Source organism: Plectropomus leopardus, chromosome 7, assembly GCF_008729295.1.
Source record: "Plectropomus leopardus isolate mb chromosome 7, YSFRI_Pleo_2.0, whole genome shotgun sequence".
In the NCBI taxonomy this organism is placed as follows: Eukaryota; Metazoa; Chordata; class Actinopteri; order Perciformes; family Serranidae; genus Plectropomus; species Plectropomus leopardus.
Genome location: NC_056469.1, coordinates 27,185,871 through 27,205,320, shown reverse-complemented (window position 1 = coordinate 27,205,320; position 19,450 = coordinate 27,185,871). Strand labels below are relative to the sequence as shown.

Sequence of the window (19,450 nt, the reverse complement as noted above, 5' to 3'; positions counted from 1 at the left end):
CCTTACATAATAACCTATGTAAAGTGCTGCTTTATTTCTGCAAAGAGTCAAAAGAAGCACTGTATTTATTTTGATATTTATTCAGAGAACCACAAACACGAATAATAGATAAGAGTGTACTTCATTTAAAAAAAAAAACTGCTATCATACACACATATGTCTAGAGGTTTGATTTAATATAAATAAATACAAACTGGAAAGTTGTTAGAAATTAAAACATCAAATCACATTCAGCAATATTATGTACAAAACAAGGTGACTGTTTACACATGGCAGGGAACTGAAATGTTTTACAAGAAATCGGTTGAAGAATGACACCTCTATGAAGCAGGAACATATCAAATTACTTCACCACTGACGCCATTTTTTCTTTCTGCTTCCTCACAGTATCATTAAGTGCCGTATTGTTATTTTTATTTAAATACTCTTAGCTCTTTTCATGAAAAGGGTGTTGACCTCATATATGCTACAGTCATTATTTACACGTTTAAAGCGTCATACCATTCACTGAGCGACGTGAACGGAGTCATGGATTAGTGACGAATAAGGGTGCAGGATGTAGACCATCTGGTTAATGATTTTAACATGAAACTGTTAGCTTAGTTATCTATGTTTGCTACATTACCGACGGCATAAGGACTTTATAACGTCACTTGGCAAAAGGTCTTCCATCCTGCACTTTGATCAACAGTCCTGTCAACACCAAACTGTCATAAACTCAAAGGTTAAAAAGCGATCAAAACAGGGCAGCACAAAGAAAACACTTGTTTACAGTATCAACTTCAAATGCACGTCAGCTGACTCAGTACGCTTTCATTTATCTACATTAAAGCTGACACACACACACACACACGTTCGTTATGCACAGACACGCCCCTATGCTTGTGTTTGTCGCCAAACGCCACATTGTTTCCTTCAAGAGTGTTTGTGGTTTTAGTGTTGATGGAGTTGCAGTCCAGGAAGCTAAACTCTCACATCCAAACTGTTAATGTGATCAGATGTTTTTGTTGAGCTGCTGTTTGGTTTCAGTCTGTATTGAGAAGGTTTGGTCGTCATGAGCCCACCTCAATTATCACCGTGTCTTTCTGCCGTCGCTTCATGACTTGATCTCGATGACTTTGATGAAAGGGAGCGGTTTGTTAGATGAGGTGGTCGGCTTGATTGGTTTACTGAGGGGATAAGAGGAAAAGAATTAGTGGGTTTTATGTTGAAACACCATAAAAACAGATCATTATTAAGGATCTTATGCAGATGCACGACTAGAATTGGTGAATATTTAAGCGTTTGTGAGTTTGCGTGTGCTGTATCTTATGTTTACAGAAACATATTTTGACCAAATTGCAAACTCAGATTTGCAACAGGAGATCTTTGGCTATTGTGTTAATTTAATCAAATTTCATGGATAAAAAATTAACAACAATATAAGATAAACACTTGTAAGCCATGCAGGAGTAATGAAGGGCGCTGTAGAACAGGGATACTCAGCTGGTGGCCCATGACAGGGTGTTAGGCGACCCGTTGACCCTTTTCTAATTCACAAACAAAATACATTCATTCACCCCGGGATTTTTTTGTGTTTTGAGAAAATGTAAAATTAAGTGCCAGAGTGCATTAATAAAATCAAAATAGAGCTTTTTTTTTTAATCAGAAAAGTGCCAAAAGAGGATCCCTCAGAGCGCCATCAGAGGTCTGGGCAAATTATTTATATATTGATTATAAATTATTGTTTATTATCTGGCCCTTGGCCTCCAGTCATTTTGCAAAAGTGTCTCTCAAAGCAAGTTAAGTATCTGTGCTGTAGGACTTGCAAATTTATTATCAAAACGAGTATGAAGAGGAAGTGCAAAATACCTGTAGACAATCTGGGGGTTGCGCTCTGATGAAAGGTAGGAATTTGACCTTTGTCCTCCCAGGAAGTAGTCCATCTGGTCATGCATCTCTCGGTTCTGCACACACAGGAAGTTAGGGTCATTTCACATAACACAAATAAAAAAGGATATTAAGGGGGACACCAAACAGACATCAGTCATCCCCTTCCCTTTCATATTTCCTCTGTTCCTCTGCAGAGATTTTATGGCATTTTCCTCACTTTCTCTTTAAAGCTACAGTTGGTAACAGTTATTAAAATAACTTTTTGTCGTATCTGCTGAAACTGTCAGTACATCTACACAGTACAACATGATAAAATCTGTTAACAAATCATTTTCCTCCCCCTCATAGTGCTTCAAATTACATTTGTTAGAATCAACCATGCTGAAGGAAAACAACCAATCAGAGCTGAGAAGTCTCTAACGCAGGTGTCAATCATGTCAATCACTGCTTTTGGACTGCAGTCAAACTGTCAAACGAGGCAGCGTTGATCAAATATGAATCAAAACTGTTGCTGCAGTGCCCATTTCTCACCTTATGTGATTTCAGAAACATATTTTAGTGTACTGTTTAGCTGTAACATGAGAAAATTTGCTGCCATTAGAAGCACAACAAGAGGGCATCTTTTTTTTCACAGACTATCTGTCTCATGTGCTTCTGTGTGGATTTACTGGCAGTTTCAACAAATACAGCAAAAAGTGTTTTTTATTAAAGTTACTATCTACGCCTTTAACCCCGACTCTTTATTTAAATTCCTCTGAAAAGCCATAAAATGATTTTTCTAGGCGTAGACAATAAGCAGTCCTTACCTCAGCCTCCAAGAAAGCCACTTTCTCCTCCAGCTCTTTGATCACGCGGTCTCTCTCCTGGATCACCATGCGGGAGTTCTGGAGCTGAAGACGAGAAAACACAGTCAAACAGTCAGTAAATCCTGCACAAATATGAACTTGGAGACAACGTGTTTGCTTTAGAGATTCTCACACATGTGCGCCTCACCTGTTCAATCATGTGTCTGACTTTCCTCTGCTGACTTTTCAGCATGTCATCCAGATGGTGGATCTTTTCTTTGAGAATAGCAACCTCCTTCTCCAACTGCTCGGTCCTAAAAATACACACAGAGAGTTAGAAAACGGTGCTACTGATTTAAATGTCACTGATTGACGAAAAAAAACATTCATTATGTTAATGTTTTTCTGCGTTTGCTGACCTCTGCTCCCCTTTCTGGCCCTCTTCTCTGAGCTTGCGCAGCTCGCGGAGTTCCTCCTCGCGGTTGCGGATCGCCTCCCTCAGCGTGGCGCTCTCCTGCTCCATCCCTCCCAGCAACCTCTGGAGCTCGTCTATGCGCTTGTCTTTCTTCTCACTCGCTTCTTCTGTCAACCTCAACTTCTCCTCCTCATTGCTCAGACGATCCCTCAGCCTGTTGCTTTCAACCTGGAAGAGACAGGAGAAAAAGACAGAGATGCTTAATTTCTTTAATTTAAAATGTGGCTTTAGCTCAACTGAAATACCCCAGTTATGATGTATAAATAATGTAAAGATGCGTGCGTTACCTGCAGCCTCTCTTTGTCTTCCTGGTGTTTCTTCTCTGCCTCCTGTAGCTGAGCATATAAGCGCTTGCTGACCTCCCTCAGCTTGGCTCTCTCCGCTTCTTCATCTGCTTCCTAAATGGGAAAAGAATGGAGCCTGAGATTAGCAGATAGATCCTGTGATGTCCTGGAGGGGCTGAGTCAGAGTCCACATCTTAATCCAGTTGAGTATTTGTGCTTGAACTTGTTTGTGCTTGAACTTGTTTAGATAGATTTCGGGGGGTATGCAGGGCAGGAGACAGGTCCCCCTTAATATTTAGAACATACGCATTTGTCTCCCCAAAAACATGAAAGTAGCAGACTTTTACTTTCACATAATTTAAGATGTTTAAACCTTGAACTGGTGCAAATGCACAAATTGGTGAATAAGGAATCTCTAGTATGAGAGAAATTTGATGCTGAGATAAACGTCCAGATAAATACGGACTTACAGGGAGTGAATTCTTATGCAGGCAAATATTTTATTTTCTAATCTGTAATCAATTTAGATCACTTAATAGATCTGTTTTCCCTTTGACTTTAAAGGGTTTTTCTGTTAATCAGAGTTGAATAAACCTACACTTACCTCTTACTTGCTATTTATATTTATTTTATATATTTGATTTTTTTCTGTAACATAATTTTAAATATAAAATAATTATTATAAATTTTGTTTTCTAGACATTTTTCCAAATTTTGGGGATTATTTTCTAATTTCCCCTCTTTTTTGAAACAAATTATTAGGTAAATTTATTCATCTTTTAAAGGGACATATAGCTTTTAAAAGGCTTCTGAACGCAGCACAAGAGAAGTGATGTCGTTCCAGGTTTGAAAAGCATGTAAACACCTAGTAGAAATCTTAAATACAAGTATGAACCTAAAAAATAGCATAATACTGGACCTCAATGCTGCAAAACAAAAAAACTTTAGAGCTGATTGTACTGTACGCAGTACTGTCTTAAAATCCCTAAAGTTATGATGGAGTGAGACAGACGTGCAGATGCTTTTGTGAGGACCTAATGTAAACCCTTGTTTTCATTTTGCTTGACCTCAGTGGGTTTGGCTGTCATAAAGAAACAGGCGTGTCTGTGTGCGTCACTGCAGCGGTTGGATCATGACCAGCGTTTTCCCTCCTGATTTCTGCAACACTTGTGCGAGCGAGCCGTGGCATGACTCACAGATAAATGCTATAATTGCCGATAAAAACAATTCAACCAAACACAGCGTCAGTGTCATCTCTGTTTGTGTTTGTAAAAACATTACTGGCATGATGATAGTAGTGGCTGCTGAAAAAGCGTGCGACGAAACTATTAAAGGAGAGGTATCTGTGGAATGCTGGGAACAATGAGGAGCGCCTGAACACAATAACACATGGAGGGAACAGTGTGTGCTCTCTCACACGTTTTCATACACCCCGGGGTGCTATAAGTGTATTTGATGCTGTCCTTTTTTTTCACACTACAACTCCGTTTGTCTCTCTGTTTAACTTTATATCTGGTTCTGCCTCTTCTGTGTGCCGCTGGGAGATTATCGCTTTGCAAACACAGGCAGTAGTCTGCGGCTATGATACGCACGAGACATTTGATACGCTGTATATTCACAACTTTGAATGCTCACCTGTCCGTCAGCTTTGGGGGCGGGCGAGGTGCTCTTTCGGAAGGGGAGACCGACTTTCCACCCATTTGTGTGCGGCTGGAGAGAGAAAAGGAGGAAGTTAGAAGGGAAAAGAGTGAAAGACGGAGATGTGAAAGGCGGAGGAAATGCCATTAAGAACACAGGATGTGGAGTTAACAATGGCGAGGGCACAACAAAGCCGCTCAAAATAGACCTACCTTGTTTTTGGCTGCCATCTGCTCCCTCAGCGTCTTAAGGCAATACCTCACCTGTGTAATATAAAAACATTGTGAGTTACAGCGATATTATCATGTATTTTTACAGTGTTTTAATAAGTGTGTGTGTGTGTTTCAGATGTGATAAACTCAAAGAAGAAGCCTGGAGGCGAGGAGGAATTTACATGATGTTAACATGCAAATTATTACATAATCCTGGAGTCATGGTAGTGTGTTTAAAATGTCTGTCAGAGCTAAAGCTGATACCATCCACAGACTGACCTCCTGTATCTGTGAAACCTCATCTGACAACATCTTCAGGCTCTGCTGGTGTTTCTGCTGCTCTTGTCTGCGGGCCTCCAGATAAACCTTAAACAGAGAGAGACACACACGCGCAGATGTCAAACACGACCACGAAACAACCACAACAAACGTTTCTTTCCCCCAAAACAACAGCCAACACCCACCTTTATAACCTCGACCTGCTCCTCTGTAGATTTGAGCGGTTCGGGAGTCAGAGATGTCCTGTCACTGGGCGGCTGCACCAGCGCAAACGCACGTCCAATAGGCTGGAGATTAGAGAGCAGAGGAGTGAACAATGCAACCCGCTCTGTGCTGCGAGAGGATGGGTGTGATACATTTCCAAACATATGCAAACATGAGTGAGGTCACTGTGCTTTGCTAATGCGGGAAGAGAAGTTGGAGCATGTTTTTGATATTGCAACACAAGATAGCTGGAAGGACAGCATGGAGCACTTCTTGTTAATAATCATTATGAAACATCTGTCTGGAACGTCTGACATGAATGATGCATTTTAACTACGAAAGGGATCGTTCATGTTGTCCTTGGGGTCAATCTGACCCCAAATGAAATCTTTTGCTATCAAAATATGTTTTTTATACTTATGTTAACAACGTCTGTTGGCCCTAAATTCCAAAACAAAGGGGAAAATGTGTGGTAATGGGTTGGGCTGAAGTAAGACTAAAGTTGTAACACAGAATTGTTTGACAATTTATTCAATATGCTTTAAATACTCGTCAAAACAGGGCGGGGTCAGAATGGCCCCAGAGGACAAAAGGTGTATGGTAACTGGGAGGACATTACGAGGGTTAAGTGGAGTTGTATGTGGTTCTTGTGTTGCTCATGACTCTTTCACAGCAGTACATTGTTTAGCTTCTGTGTCAGACTCCTGCCTGCTTCTCCAAACTGGGGACGCGTCAACGACCATCCTAATGGTAATAATTGCCCCATACAACCACAGTTTAAAAAATTAGAACTATCCCTTTAACTCCTGAGAAAATTATTCCCGTGTGTGTGACTGACTGCGAGTCTCATTTAACCGTAATCACTATGGTGACTAACCCATAAACATCTGGTTTGGAAGTAGCGTCCAGACTTGGTCAATCCCATAAGCAGAGACACACAGAAGGAGGTGGAGGGACGTTATGTAACACGACTGCTGGTGGTCCGGGTTTTTTTTTATCTAACTTTGGCACCAGTTTTGGGAGAACAGTGGTTGTCTTTTGAGTGGCCTTGTGTGGGAACTAAGCTAATGAAAAGCTGATGGCAGCTGTGGCATGTTTACAAGCAGTTGGTGTCTCTGTACCGTTTGGGTGTAGGAATGCGCGTGTGAATGTGCGGTAGCTCTGAGGTAATTCCTCAGAATCATCAAGCAGATTAACTGTCTGAACCTGCGTATCCAAATATGGCCTGAACGATAACATCTTCACCTTTGAAATTTTTTTTTGTCATCAAAATAAAATGCAGACTACTCTCCCTTGTGTCCTACAATAAAGTAACCCAGGTGCATCCATTAAAAGATGAAAAGTCAATTTAAATGTAACAGCATCATATCCTTCACCCACAAGTATCCAAACTTGCATCTAAAACTGTAATTTCATGCAACTTTCCATTTGCTATATTCCTCTACCTCCTTTAGTTCTGACTCCCAGGAGTTAGTCGGTTCTCTACACTGGTGTTACGGTCCGTTTTATGACCCGAGTTATCAGGTGCAGGAAGGTCTTACCTTGTCCCTGTGCTGCTCCGAGCTCCGAGCTGCCTGGCTCTGGTCATGCAGTGTGAGCCGCAGTCGCCTGCACCCCTCCTGAAAACCAAGAACGGAGACGATGAAGTGAAGCCACAAAGAGACCGTTATGTGATGGATAAAATGATTGAGGACTATTTTGAGGAGGAGAACAGGGAGAAAAAAGAGGAGGAGAGACTGAGTCATACTCACTGAGAGGACCAGAGAAGGAGGGAGAGAGGGAGAGAGAGGAGGTATGAGCGTCAGAGAGGAGGCTAAAAGTTTTTCACAGCTGCACAGAGACAGATTGTTTGAATTAAAATTGTGTGCTGTGGACGTCAGAGGGACTTTAGGCGGAAACTCTCCAGGCGCTCTCAGCCAATTGGAAGCGCTGGCTGGATTTCTGGGAAAGTGGGCAGAAAATGTCATGTCAAGCAAGACAGAACATTTCCATGGTAACAAAATCCTCACAGTAGCCATAAACTGTCTGGCATGCAAACAATATGAGAGGGAGGACGGCAGAGACGAGACAATGCAAAGAACGCTTTGAAACCTTCCAAGTTATTTCTTTCAGAGAGAGGACGCTTTAAGAGGAAAACTCTCGTCCGGGATGTGACCGGGTGTGTGTCCGTCCTGCACAGGGAACCCCCTTAAAAGTGATATCCAGTGAGTGTGTGTGTGTGTAAGTGTGAGTATGCGGATGTGAGGGAGGAGGTCGCAGACATTATATAACTCATTCCAGCCCAACACAACTTGTTTATTTTCCCCGATGTATTCCCCCTGGTGTCGAAACTTGACTCTAAAAACACTGAACAGACAGAAGAAGAAATGGCTGTAATTTTCTTCTGCGGTTAAACACTGTAAACACAAACAAATGCACACATGCATGCAATTACACAAAAATGCACACAGTCACATTATCATCATTTGTCCCGATTTAACCCCTGTGCGCAGTATTACTTTTAATTCTTTATTTTCTTTTGGTACATAACCTGCAGCACAAAAGGCCTGGCTACTGTACGTTATCTTGCATTTCCTGTTTCGACTGCCAAAGACGCTGCCATAACAGTCTGACCTCAAAGTCCATTTATTAGTTTTTATTGAGTTTCGATCATACCACATTATCTTTGTCGGCAAATAAAGTTTGGCAGTTGTTGTGGAGTAACATGTTCAAATTTACTTTTTTTTCAGAGCTTTATAAAGCTTGAAAAAGGTCAATTTTAAAGGCAACTTAAAGATATAATGCAGGATTTTCCTTAAAAAAAAAAAAACACACACACATTCATCATCATTCGAAAATCATGTAATGTGACTGAAAGTGATTTTTTTTGCCAATTGCTGATTCCAACAATAAGAATGGACTTTTAAACTAGATAATTGAATAATCTATTAGTCAGACAAAAACACTGACAACTACTTTAGTAATTGTTTTAATTATTTTTCAGGCAAAAGTAACAAATATTTCAAGGTTCAAGTCTTGCAGATTTGATGCTTTTCTATGTTTTACATGATGACAAATGGAATATCTTAAGATTTTTGACTGTTAGTTGAACAAAAGAAGAAATTTGATGACTAGAGCTGCAACGATTAAGCAACTAATCGACTAGTTGTCAACTAACTAATCGTGTGAGTAATTTTCTAAGAAAATGAGTAAAAATTCTCTTATTACAGCTCTTTAAATGTGGATATTTTCAGTTTTTTCACCATTTTCTGACATTTTAAAGACCAAACAACTAATCGATTAATGAAGACAATATAAGTCATCATTTGCAGCTTTATTGACAACATTATAAAAAAAGATTGACTTTTTTTTCCATTGTTCTTTACAGACCAAACGATAATAGCTGTTCAATAAAATAGCTGTTAGTTGCAGCCCTATGTTTAAACTCAATTGTTTGTGCAGTTTACGATGACAGTGGCAAACACAGTGACTCTTTGCCTCTGCGTAGAAACCGTGTCTGTCATGCAGAATGCCCGGGCCTTGATGTAAGCCTGACAGGGGAAATGAACTGGGGTGTGTTATGTAATCCTATGATAAAGAGCGGTGAGAGGCTATCAAATAAAGGCCATGTGTTGGACAAAGGCCTATTTGAGTCGCTGGTTATCTGCTCAGGAAGTACAGCAGTAATGAAAAAGAAAACAGAGAGGGACAGATGGTTAAATCTTCAACAAGAACAATTACAAACAGCAGAGGAAGTCGCCTAATAGTTGGGGTGGAGGGTCGAACTACTACGTCAAAACAAAACTGAACCGAAAGCCAAAAAATTCCCCTCTTGTTCAACATGATTTCCTCTCAGATTACAGACACCTGAAAGCACGGCGTTTACGGGAGGAGAAAGGAGAGGAGAGGAGGAGGAGAAAAGGGGGAACAGTGGGAGGGTTGTTAAGAAGGAATCCATCGTTATACAACTTCTCTGGCTCTTTATAGACAACCGAACAAAGACTCTGTTAATCCTCGCTCTGCCATCCACTATTTACACGCCACTCTCTCTGCCTGTTTTTCTCTTTTATATCCACACATACAAAAATGTCGTCTGTACCACCTTCAAAGATAACCTGTAATACTAGACTTCGCGGGAACACAGACAAAGAGACTGGATGTGCTCTGTGACGTATGCAAGCACACATACACACACAGATACACACAATAACTCAGTGTGCACACTACCTTTCTAACAGGGCAGAAACCTGAAACTAAGCACACACACACACACACACACAGTGACCACACTGCTGGGTGCACCGACAATGAGCACAAAAGATCACGGGGTAAAGCCAGGCCGAGAGGCTTAGAGGGTATGAAGACGCTTTTGTTTTGGACTTTGGCATCAGGAGGCCTGTAAATCATGCAGGTTAAATAAGCTGAGAAGTGACTGGAAATGTTGCTGACCGAGCTGCTGAATATGGAGAAAAAAAAAGTTTTTGAGCTTCGTGCCGCTTAAAAAAAAGGAGAACCCGATGTTCAGATCAGCAGCATCAGGTGTCATAAACAGAAAAACATCTCCTGCCTCCAGGTGCTGTACCTGCATTCCACAGAAAACAAAATGTGTGCATACGTCATCGCGCATTAAATCAATCCATCCCTCTCATGCACTGCTTTCCCACACCTGCTGCACAGATGCAACTATTGCATTTTAAACCTCTGAGGCAGCAGCTGTGAAGCGACTGGAGCCAGAGCGTTTGACTGCAGGTATCAAGTGTTTCCCAACCAGCGCCAGGACGATACCTGAGTTTCATTACCTTACTAAAACAAGGATTTGGATAAACAAATATATCTTTCAATAGCTGAAAAGAAATACAGCTGAAATAAAACTTTAAGGTTATGACTAACATCATAAAATATTTGATTAAAAAAAAAGCAAACAGGACAAAGAATCTACGCATTTGACGGCAGCTTTCGACTGATACTCAAGTGTCGGCACATTTTATCCAACTGCTCAACAGGAGCTGCAGGGATTAGCTGATGAACTGATAGACTGATTTAGGAATTTTTGTTTTAGAAATTTTCAAGCAATTTGTAAGCAGCTGTCCACACATCCAACTATCTCAGATGCAAGTATATGCTGGAAAGCATCACTCGAGGCTTCAAAAGAAGACCAACAAATTGTGATGCTGAGCATGAGCAGCGTACTGGATGTTCTTTTCAAGACTCGAATCATTTTTAGAGCAACAAAGCCAAACGTTTACAAGTTCCAGCCTCTTTAATACGAGAATTTTCTTTTCTTTTCTGTGCTATATATCAGCGTTGTTTTTTTTTTATACCTTTTTCGTGTCAAGGACCTCTAAAATGTTTCACATTAACAGATTTTGTTTGGTTGTTAGATGCAATTAGGAAGTTATTCGTGTGACTAAATCACACTGGGCTCACTAAATTAAATATAATAATTAGTGAAAATAAATCATTTCCAGTTTTTCTGGGGACCCCTGGTTGAGAACCACTGATGTATACGAGAGGTAATGAAGTACTTTTAAAGAGTTAAAGAGGTCATTTAAGGCTCTGGGAAATTGTGATTTACCCTTTTTTTGACTTTTCATAGACTACATAATAAACTAATTCATCAAGAAACTAATGAGCAAGTTAGGAAATAATGGAAATAACTTTTAACTGCTGCCCTAGTTATAAGTACGTACTGTCTTGGGATTGAACCATTTAGTATGGAGCTGTCCTAGCTAGCACCTTTTGGTTTTAAAACTTTCTAAAAATGTTTTAGTAGCATTTTCAGCTGCAAGTTTTCATTTAGTTCCCAGAATGTTCTTTACGTTAGAGTAACCTTCTCTGTAAACATCAAAACAATGTTGTTTTTTTTAACATATCAAATTACATTACATTTTCATTAAAAAATGGTCTGTAATCTCAGTCCTTTATAACATGTTCTGAATGTTGCTTGGAAAATGTTCTTCCTTTGTTCTCATGTAACGCTGTGGGAACGTTTTATAAAAGAACATTCTGCACCTAACCTTACAAAAAAACATTATTGAAACATATAGGTAACATGTTGTGGGAACGTTCCCTGTTAGCCGGGGTTGTTCTCAGGGTAGTAAAGACTGTTTACTGTCTGACTGTCGGGCTTTTCAGTCAGTCAGCACTCATTAAAACCTGAGGGGTTAAGTTAAAGGTTAAGTAAACTGTAAAGGGAGGAGACCAGCGGAGGTGTGAGGAGAGGCTTTGGGAAGTTTGCGTGTATATCACGGTCATGTGAGAACCTGAATGCTGACGGTAAACAGCAAGTCCGGGATCTGAATCATGACGTGAAAGCTGCCATCAGAACAATTTTACAAGCTATCAATAATGGTCTCTTTGGATTTTTCCTGCCCCGTGGGGCGCGCCAACCAGGTGTGATACGGCAAAATCCAGTCGTTCTTCTACATTGATGCCTATATATGTCATGTTTGGCTCATTCCCAGCCTTTAACGTCACACACTCCTGACTGAGGTGATGTCTGAGGATGAGGAGAGACAGAAGGAATGTGTTTAAGTCACACAACGTGGGGAAACTGAACGTCTACAGGGACAAGTGTGGCATTATTTAAAAAGTGGCCACACAGCAGAAAAAAAACCTCTCCTCAGTATGCTGGGATTTTAAGAGAAGTGAAACTGCCACAAGTTTTAAATGAAATAAAAACTGAACTTTTGGTCGCTATTATAAAGTTACATTTTGTTTCAAAGCTTGTTTTATTCCAGGAAACTTATCAACAAAATATCCAGAAAAGTCCCTTTTTTGTCACATCGGCACATTTCCTCTTCTCATGTATCCTTATAGACCTGATAAACAGTAAGAGTCATTTCTTGTTAATAAGTCATTGTGAAATGTTGCACGTAGAGGTGAAACAGTTTTATTTAGTCTGACCTGAATAACCATATCAGACATGTAAATAACTCTAGGTGGGTGACTATTTGAATTTGACAAGGATAAATTTGTTTTCTGTATGAAGCTGATGCAAATGTGTTATCAGTGTATGTTAAAATGCAATGCATGACAGATTAAACAGAAGCTGAACAAATGTGGAGTTTCACATATTACTTCACGTCATTCCTCAACACCCATAATCAGTTCATGAGGTGTGTGAGTGGAGCTGCCCTTTGTACACTCTGACCTTTCTGTACAGTTACACAACTGATATTTCAGTCTAGACCACTGACACAGATGTCCGCCAGATGTAAAAGCTGGCAGTCAAATTCTGCTCTAATCTGGAGGTCAAATTCTGCTAATCATGTTCAGTTTCATTTAATTTAAACAGTCATGGTTGACACCAGTGGTGGCATGGTGTTTTTTTTTTTTATTTCTGAGACTTAGTAAGTAAAAGTGCCATATCTAAATTAAAACTGGCTGAATAAATCGATAGAAAGACCAAACATTGTATAAAAAAAAAAAAGGAAGCTCTCTGCGGGCCCTTTTTAGCCCTTACATGCACAAAATGGTTTAGTCCATCCTTGCACGAGGATTTTACAGGTACCAAGCAGGAACTCGCAGGCAGGGCCAGCGGGAGAAACAAAACTGCACATATTCAGTGAGTCGCAAACTGTGGAATTAACCGAAAGCAAGAAAAATGTTATAATTATAATTATTTTACCAAATCACAATGAATTTTCTGCACTTTTATAGGTCATTTTTTGTCTGTGTAATTTTGCTTTCCCATTGTTGTTTTTTTCCCTTTTTTAAAATTTTTTATTTCTTTGTTTTGCTAATTTTCAGGTTATTTTCTTGTACTTTTTGCTGAGTTTTTGCAAATTTTGGGGTCATTTCTTCTTAGGTTGCTCATTGCTGTCTTCCCATTTTAAAAAAGCAAGGAAGGGAAAGGAAACAAACTGAATTGTGAAAATAAATTAATTTAAAAAAGGTGCATGAGAGAGATATGGACCAAGAACTAAAGGTGGGGGGCCCACAGAGACAGCTCATGCAAAAGGCCAAAGAATGTGTTGCTACGCCCCTGGTTGAGCCTATTCTTTGTCGTGTCCTTCTTTGGACAAAACCATCTGATATGAGCTCAGTGAATCTGTCGCAGCAGGAGGCAGCTGATAAGGCGAAAGTGTCATGTTGCCTCGCAACCTCATAAACCACAGCGCAGGTTAACAGTTTACCCTTTCAGGTAAATGATTAAACCTCTGCTGCCTCCAGAGACTTGAGCCCATCGACTGTCCGTGACACCAGCAGCCGCTGATGGTCACTCATTTACTGAACAAGTATCCAGCAAAGTCTTCAAATCGAGGAATGTTTAATCTGTTTAAGAAAACTTGACGTGCACAGGTGGCAGAGCGCTTGTCTCCTGAGCTGCCTTCACTGTCTGTCACAAGTGAAACTGTAAGCCCTCCGATGATGTGGGCAGAAGGCACCTGAGACGGCACAGATGTTATCTGGGCTAATTCTGAGCTGCTCCTTTATGTGTGAGTAGGGACTTTGGAGGGTTAGTGGGTAATACTTTAATGACAAAAGGCCAGAGACTTAATGGTAAATACACCACTTAGAGGAGATGAAGTCTGAAGATCTGTGACAAAACTACTAAATCACACAAAGAAATAGTCCACACAAGTGCGTAAACTTATGTAGAGACAGAAACAATTATGCTGAAAAATATTTTAACTGAAAAAGGGAACCAATACATTAAAAAAAATGACAGCTGGCAAAAATATTAAGGGGCTGTGTTTTATTCATCAGCCACTTTCCCTCCAACATAAAATAACATATTTCACATTTTCTAGCTTTGATAAATGCTGCATCCAGACACCTTTCACAAGGATTTAAATCTGTGAACCCTTTGATTGGTTTGATTTCTTTCAAAGACACGCGGGAAAAGATAATGAGCAACTTGGCAAGAAATGTCTTACAAATTGTAAGAAATTAGTAGATTTAAAAATTGAAAAAAAAGACACCTTTACAGAAATACTATAAATTTTAATTCGTTTTTCAGGTGTTATTGTTTTTCTGTTTTGTCTTTTACTTTCCATTTTTTTGTGTGTGCTAATTTTCACACAATTTTCTGGTTCTTTTTTTTTTTTTTTAAACTAATTTCTGTGTCAGTTCTTCTTAAGTTGCAGCTCATTGCCTTTTTCCCATTTTTTGAAAGAAATCAAGCCAATTTGCCCTGGATTCAAAGGGTTAAAATAAAAACAAAATATGACAAACTAAAGTTGAATATCCACCGCCTCCCCTCCAATAAATAAAGAACAGTCCCTGAGTCAAATTCATGTTTGTTTTTCTGGGTGATTCAAAAACTGCTGATTCTGCACCCACACCGGAAGTAAACAGAAACACGGGAAAGCTTACTTTAACATTTTCTTCGCCACAAAACGGACAAAAGCAAGAAATCCGACAGACGTGTGAGTAATATCGAGTAACTTACTCCATGCTGTTGGTTCCTGATGTCCTCAAACGTGCACAGACTCCTCGACACTCCGTTCATCTTCGATATTAATAAATACTCGTCACACAAAAAGATAAACAAATAAATAAGTTAAAGTGAACTAAATGAAGCTCTCTGTGACTCCGTCCACGGTAGCTGCTGCTGTCCTCCGTCCTCAGCCCGGTGTGCAGACCGGTGTGTTCATGTGTGTGTGTTCCTTAACTTTTCTCACCACGTCACAGTGGGCGTGGTCCACGCACACCGACACGCCCACAGACCGACCGAAACAGCCAAATAGGGAACTGGGGAAACTGGGAATAGCTGAGAGGGGAGGGGTGATGGACATACCTGCTGTCTCCGGTACAACTACTACTGTATCTTTACATTATGATGATCACATGATGAAATATATTCAGTTTATAAATATTCATAGTTTAAACATTAAAGTTGACCACAGTTGGACTGCAGACGGTCAGCTGCTCAGTTTACAGATGAATTATTAATTCAGAGGGTTTAACCCCTGACTGAACCTGTTGAAGTGTCTCCTTTTAGTTTACAAAGCAATGGAAAAAAAAAAAAGTATTGTAATCAGTGATTTAAATCCATTAGGCCTACTGAAAGTGTTTATTAGCCAAAAAACTATTTATTTCTGATTCGCTGTATTTTCCAGCAGAGTTGATGAGTGATTCCTATTTTTATTTTTATTAATATTGTTATTATTGTTGTTATCATTATCACAACTATACATTTCTCTTTCCCTCAATTCACAGGTCAACACGTTTATTTATTTATTGTAAAAATTTTTATTTATATTTTATTTATATTTATTTTTTTATACTATATATACTTTAGTTTATACTTATTTATAGTATATACTATATACTATCTATTATAGTTATACTTATTTGTTTATACTTAAACTTATTTGTACTGTACTCCACATGCAATATCATTATTATTCTTTATTTTTATTTATTTTTTTATTTTTACTTTTAAACATTATTAACTATTAACTTTTAAACATTATTATTACTAGACACGTTGTATTTTATTTCATACACTTTGTATTTTATTTTATTTCTGACACATTTTATTTTATTTTATTATATTTCAGACACTTTGTATTTTATTTTTTTTATTTTCACTAATTTGATGCTCTGTTATATTCTTTTTTGCTACCGGTTTTCTGGAGCAATCTGGCACAAGAATTTCCTTCAGGATTAATAAAATTCTATCTTACTTTATCTTATCTTATCGTTAACTGTGAGCAGGAATGTAAATAAACTCAAACTCAAAACTCTTCCTCATTTTAGTCTGAACTGTCACTTAATGAGTCACCTTGTTGTTTTGCATTTATTGTGGCACAGACATTTCAAATCAGTCTGTACTCTCAAAATTATAATCATAAAAATGACAATGCAACAAAGAATAAATGCAGATTTGCTCACTGTGACCTATAAAGCCAAGTCAATCTGTGAAACAAATTTTTACACAGAAGGAAAATGAATGAAAACCAGTCGAAACAGGAAATGTAGGAAGATATATTCAAAAAAAAAAAACTCTGTAGCGTGCTCGCCGTATTGTCGGGTAAACAGGCAAAAACATGCTGAACTAATCAGAGTTATTGGTGTTTTATCTATTCATTTCAAGTGTTTACAACCCATTAAAGTTACAAATGATAAGCAACATACTTCAAGAGTTGACTGAGGTCACACGCGAGCAACAAGCTGACAAAGCACAGCTAACAGAACGAGCGTTTCTCTGCTGGCGTTCAGCTGATCGCAGCAGCAGCTGCTCCAGGCTGCACAGACCTCAAATTGGATAAAGACTCTAATGGCATTAATGGCTGTTGAGGAGCAAACAACAGCTCGCGGTGGCATACAAGGGATGATGACATTAACTGAATTTGAACCCCGGAGCAAGAAACAAGTCACACAAGCACACAGAAAGAATGTGCGCATTAAGAAAAAATGTCTCACATTAATCAGACACTAATAAAAATGAACGATTCTTAAATGTCCACTGAGTCAACTATTATCTGCAATAGATCACTAACCAAGAATGTGGTTAACTTTTATATCAGTGGGTGTTATTTTTTAATGGTTGATCTATCATTTGGAATGAGGTTAAAGGTTAACACACATGCAGCAAACACACCCAAACCTCAGTGCAGTATGTCATCATGTGTCCCCACTACAGAACAACTGTCATAATAATGTGTTTGCATCACACGGCGGACCACATTCAGACACACTGATCCACAGATCAGACGGTTATGAGGTCTGTGTGTTTATGTGCGCCCACGTCTGAGACGACGGTGTGAGTCACCGCCCTGCGTTCACACTCGGCCTCTTCTCATGGTAAAGCGGCACACATTTTGAGTCGCAGTGGCTTTAAAATGAGTTATACTTAACATGAATGAGCTATCTATAGCACTCTTTTGAAGTGTTTCAAGGATAGAAGAATCTGTGATGTGTATCCAGACTGAAGTGTATAAGAAATACTTTATTACTTTTCAAAGTTTTTTTTTTTGTATATGAATACAAGTCAGCTGTTGTTTTTTAATGATCATTAGTTCTTGATTTTTTAAATTTCATTTAAGTAATGTAATATTTATATTCATGGGTGGATTACAGACAATGGGCCCCTGGGCACAGATCTGCAAAAGGCCCCACCACCTCGTTTTTTTTTTTTTTGTTGTTGTTTTGCATGTCGTTAGTTGTTTTACATCTTTTTGTGGTTTTGTGTCTCTGTGGTAATTTGGTGTTTCCTTTGGGTAGTTTTGCATCTATCTGTAGTTGTTTTGTGTCTCTCTGAGGTAATTTTGTGTCTCTTTGCATGTCAGTGTGGTCTTTTTGTGTTTTTGTGGTTATTGTGAGCCTCTTCCCCATCGGTGCGTGTTGGTAACATTTTGCAGGTGAGGGACAAGAGGGCCCCTGACACTTTGGGCCCCTTGTGCCTGGTAGACCCTTTCAGTAATCCATCCACATCATATGTTTCTATCATATGTGAAATGTTTTATTTCTTAAGTTTCACACATTGTTAACAGCGATAAATAGTGATAAAATATCTTTAATTACAATTGAATGGAGAGAATAGTTAAGCAGAATGTTGATTGTGTACTTTTACTGTTAAAGAAAATCAAGTTTCACAGTAGATCATATATTTTTTTAAATGTGGTCAGTTGAAAAATATTTTTTGTTGTCACTGCCCAAAAGGAATAAATACATTCTTTGCAAAATATTACTTTAAATAATTTAAATAATATTGTTGAGTTGATTGACAGTTGTGCTCACAGTTAACAACTGAATAAATGCATAATTTACAATAAGAAAAAAAAACTATATCCATACATGGATTTCATAAAAGAAGAAAATAAAGAAAAAAAGAAAATAATTATATAAAGTTATATATTAAAACTATACATATCTATGTACACACACGCACCCATACATTTATACACATGCACACTATATATCATGGGTTACATACAACCATCTATACATTTAAAATTCCCTTAAAACAACAATATACAATTCTACAACATCAAAACTCAACCCCAAAAACTTCAGCTATCTGTGTTTTGTTTTATTCAGTTCTGTATTGTACAGTCGGATTGCTAATACCAATGATGTTTTCATTGAGTTTTGTGTGTGGGAACATTAAAAGGTTAAAGGTCAAATCCGATGACCAATGACCAGTAAACAGGAAAAGACAAAAAAAGCTCATATTTCTGTTATGTGGTAACAAATGATCAAGTGTTCGTACGTGCAAGTTAGAGTGACACAGAGTCAGCATGTGGTGCAATGATGGTGCTTTCCCGAAAACAATGACGACACTGTAACTGCAGTCATTTATTCAGGTTTAGCATAGTCGACCTAACGATCATCTTTCTGTTCTTTCCATCATTTGTCATTATCATCGGGCTCATACCTACTACTGATGACACTGAGGTCACGTCAGTGGTATTTCTATGTGAATTTCAGCCTTTTAGCAGTCCAGATGGGAGTGTTGAACAGACGTAGGACTGAGTCATTGTTTCACAAGCCTTAAGTCTCAAATCCCAAGTCCTAAACTTTAAGTTTCGAGTCCCAAAACAAGTCATGAACCTATGTTCATATTAGTCTTGACTTATAGTTTACGCTGCGACTTCAAAGGTAGAACAAAGTTTGAAGTTGTGCGTCGGCGTCTGTTTTTTTGACCCACATGATTTGCATACTACAATTTGTCTGTAGGTGAACTAAATCTTTGGGGCTTGGGAGAATGTAACCTCTCAAGTATTTTTTAAACAGATGGCTCAAGTCCATGTGAAGTCACGAGTCTTT

At 38.8% G+C, this 19,450-nt stretch overlaps 1 protein-coding gene across 1 annotated transcript; it reads right to left on the bottom strand.

The window, feature by feature from the left end:
• Positions 1-64: 64 nt before the first annotated feature.
• Positions 65-15,320, bottom strand: tuft1a (tuftelin 1a). Its single transcript, XM_042489494.1, has 12 exons — positions 15,126-15,320; positions 7,291-7,368; positions 5,731-5,832; positions 5,546-5,632; positions 5,267-5,317; positions 5,052-5,126; positions 3,420-3,530; positions 3,077-3,300; positions 2,866-2,971; positions 2,679-2,762; positions 1,852-1,946; positions 65-1,169 (listed from the first exon to the last, which is right to left on the bottom strand). The coding sequence occupies exons 1-12, from the start codon at positions 15,183-15,185 to the stop codon at positions 1,097-1,099; spliced, it is 1,146 nt and encodes a 381-aa protein (XP_042345428.1). The 5' UTR covers positions 15,186-15,320; the 3' UTR covers positions 65-1,096.
• Positions 15,321-19,450: the final 4,130 nt, after the last annotated feature.

Coding starts and splice junctions, on each gene's coding strand:
- tuft1a (XM_042489494.1), bottom strand. CDS start 15,185: ATGAACGGAGTGTCGAGGAGTCTGTGCACGTTTGAGGACATCAGGAAC. Junction 5,833..7,290: donor CGGAGCAGCACAGGGACAAG/GTAAGACCTTCC, acceptor TCTAATCTCCAG/CCTATTGGACGTGCGTTTGC. Junction 3,531..5,051: donor CCCCCAAAGCTGACGGACAG/GTGAGCATTCAA, acceptor TTTCCCATTTAG/GAAGCAGATGAAGAAGCGGA.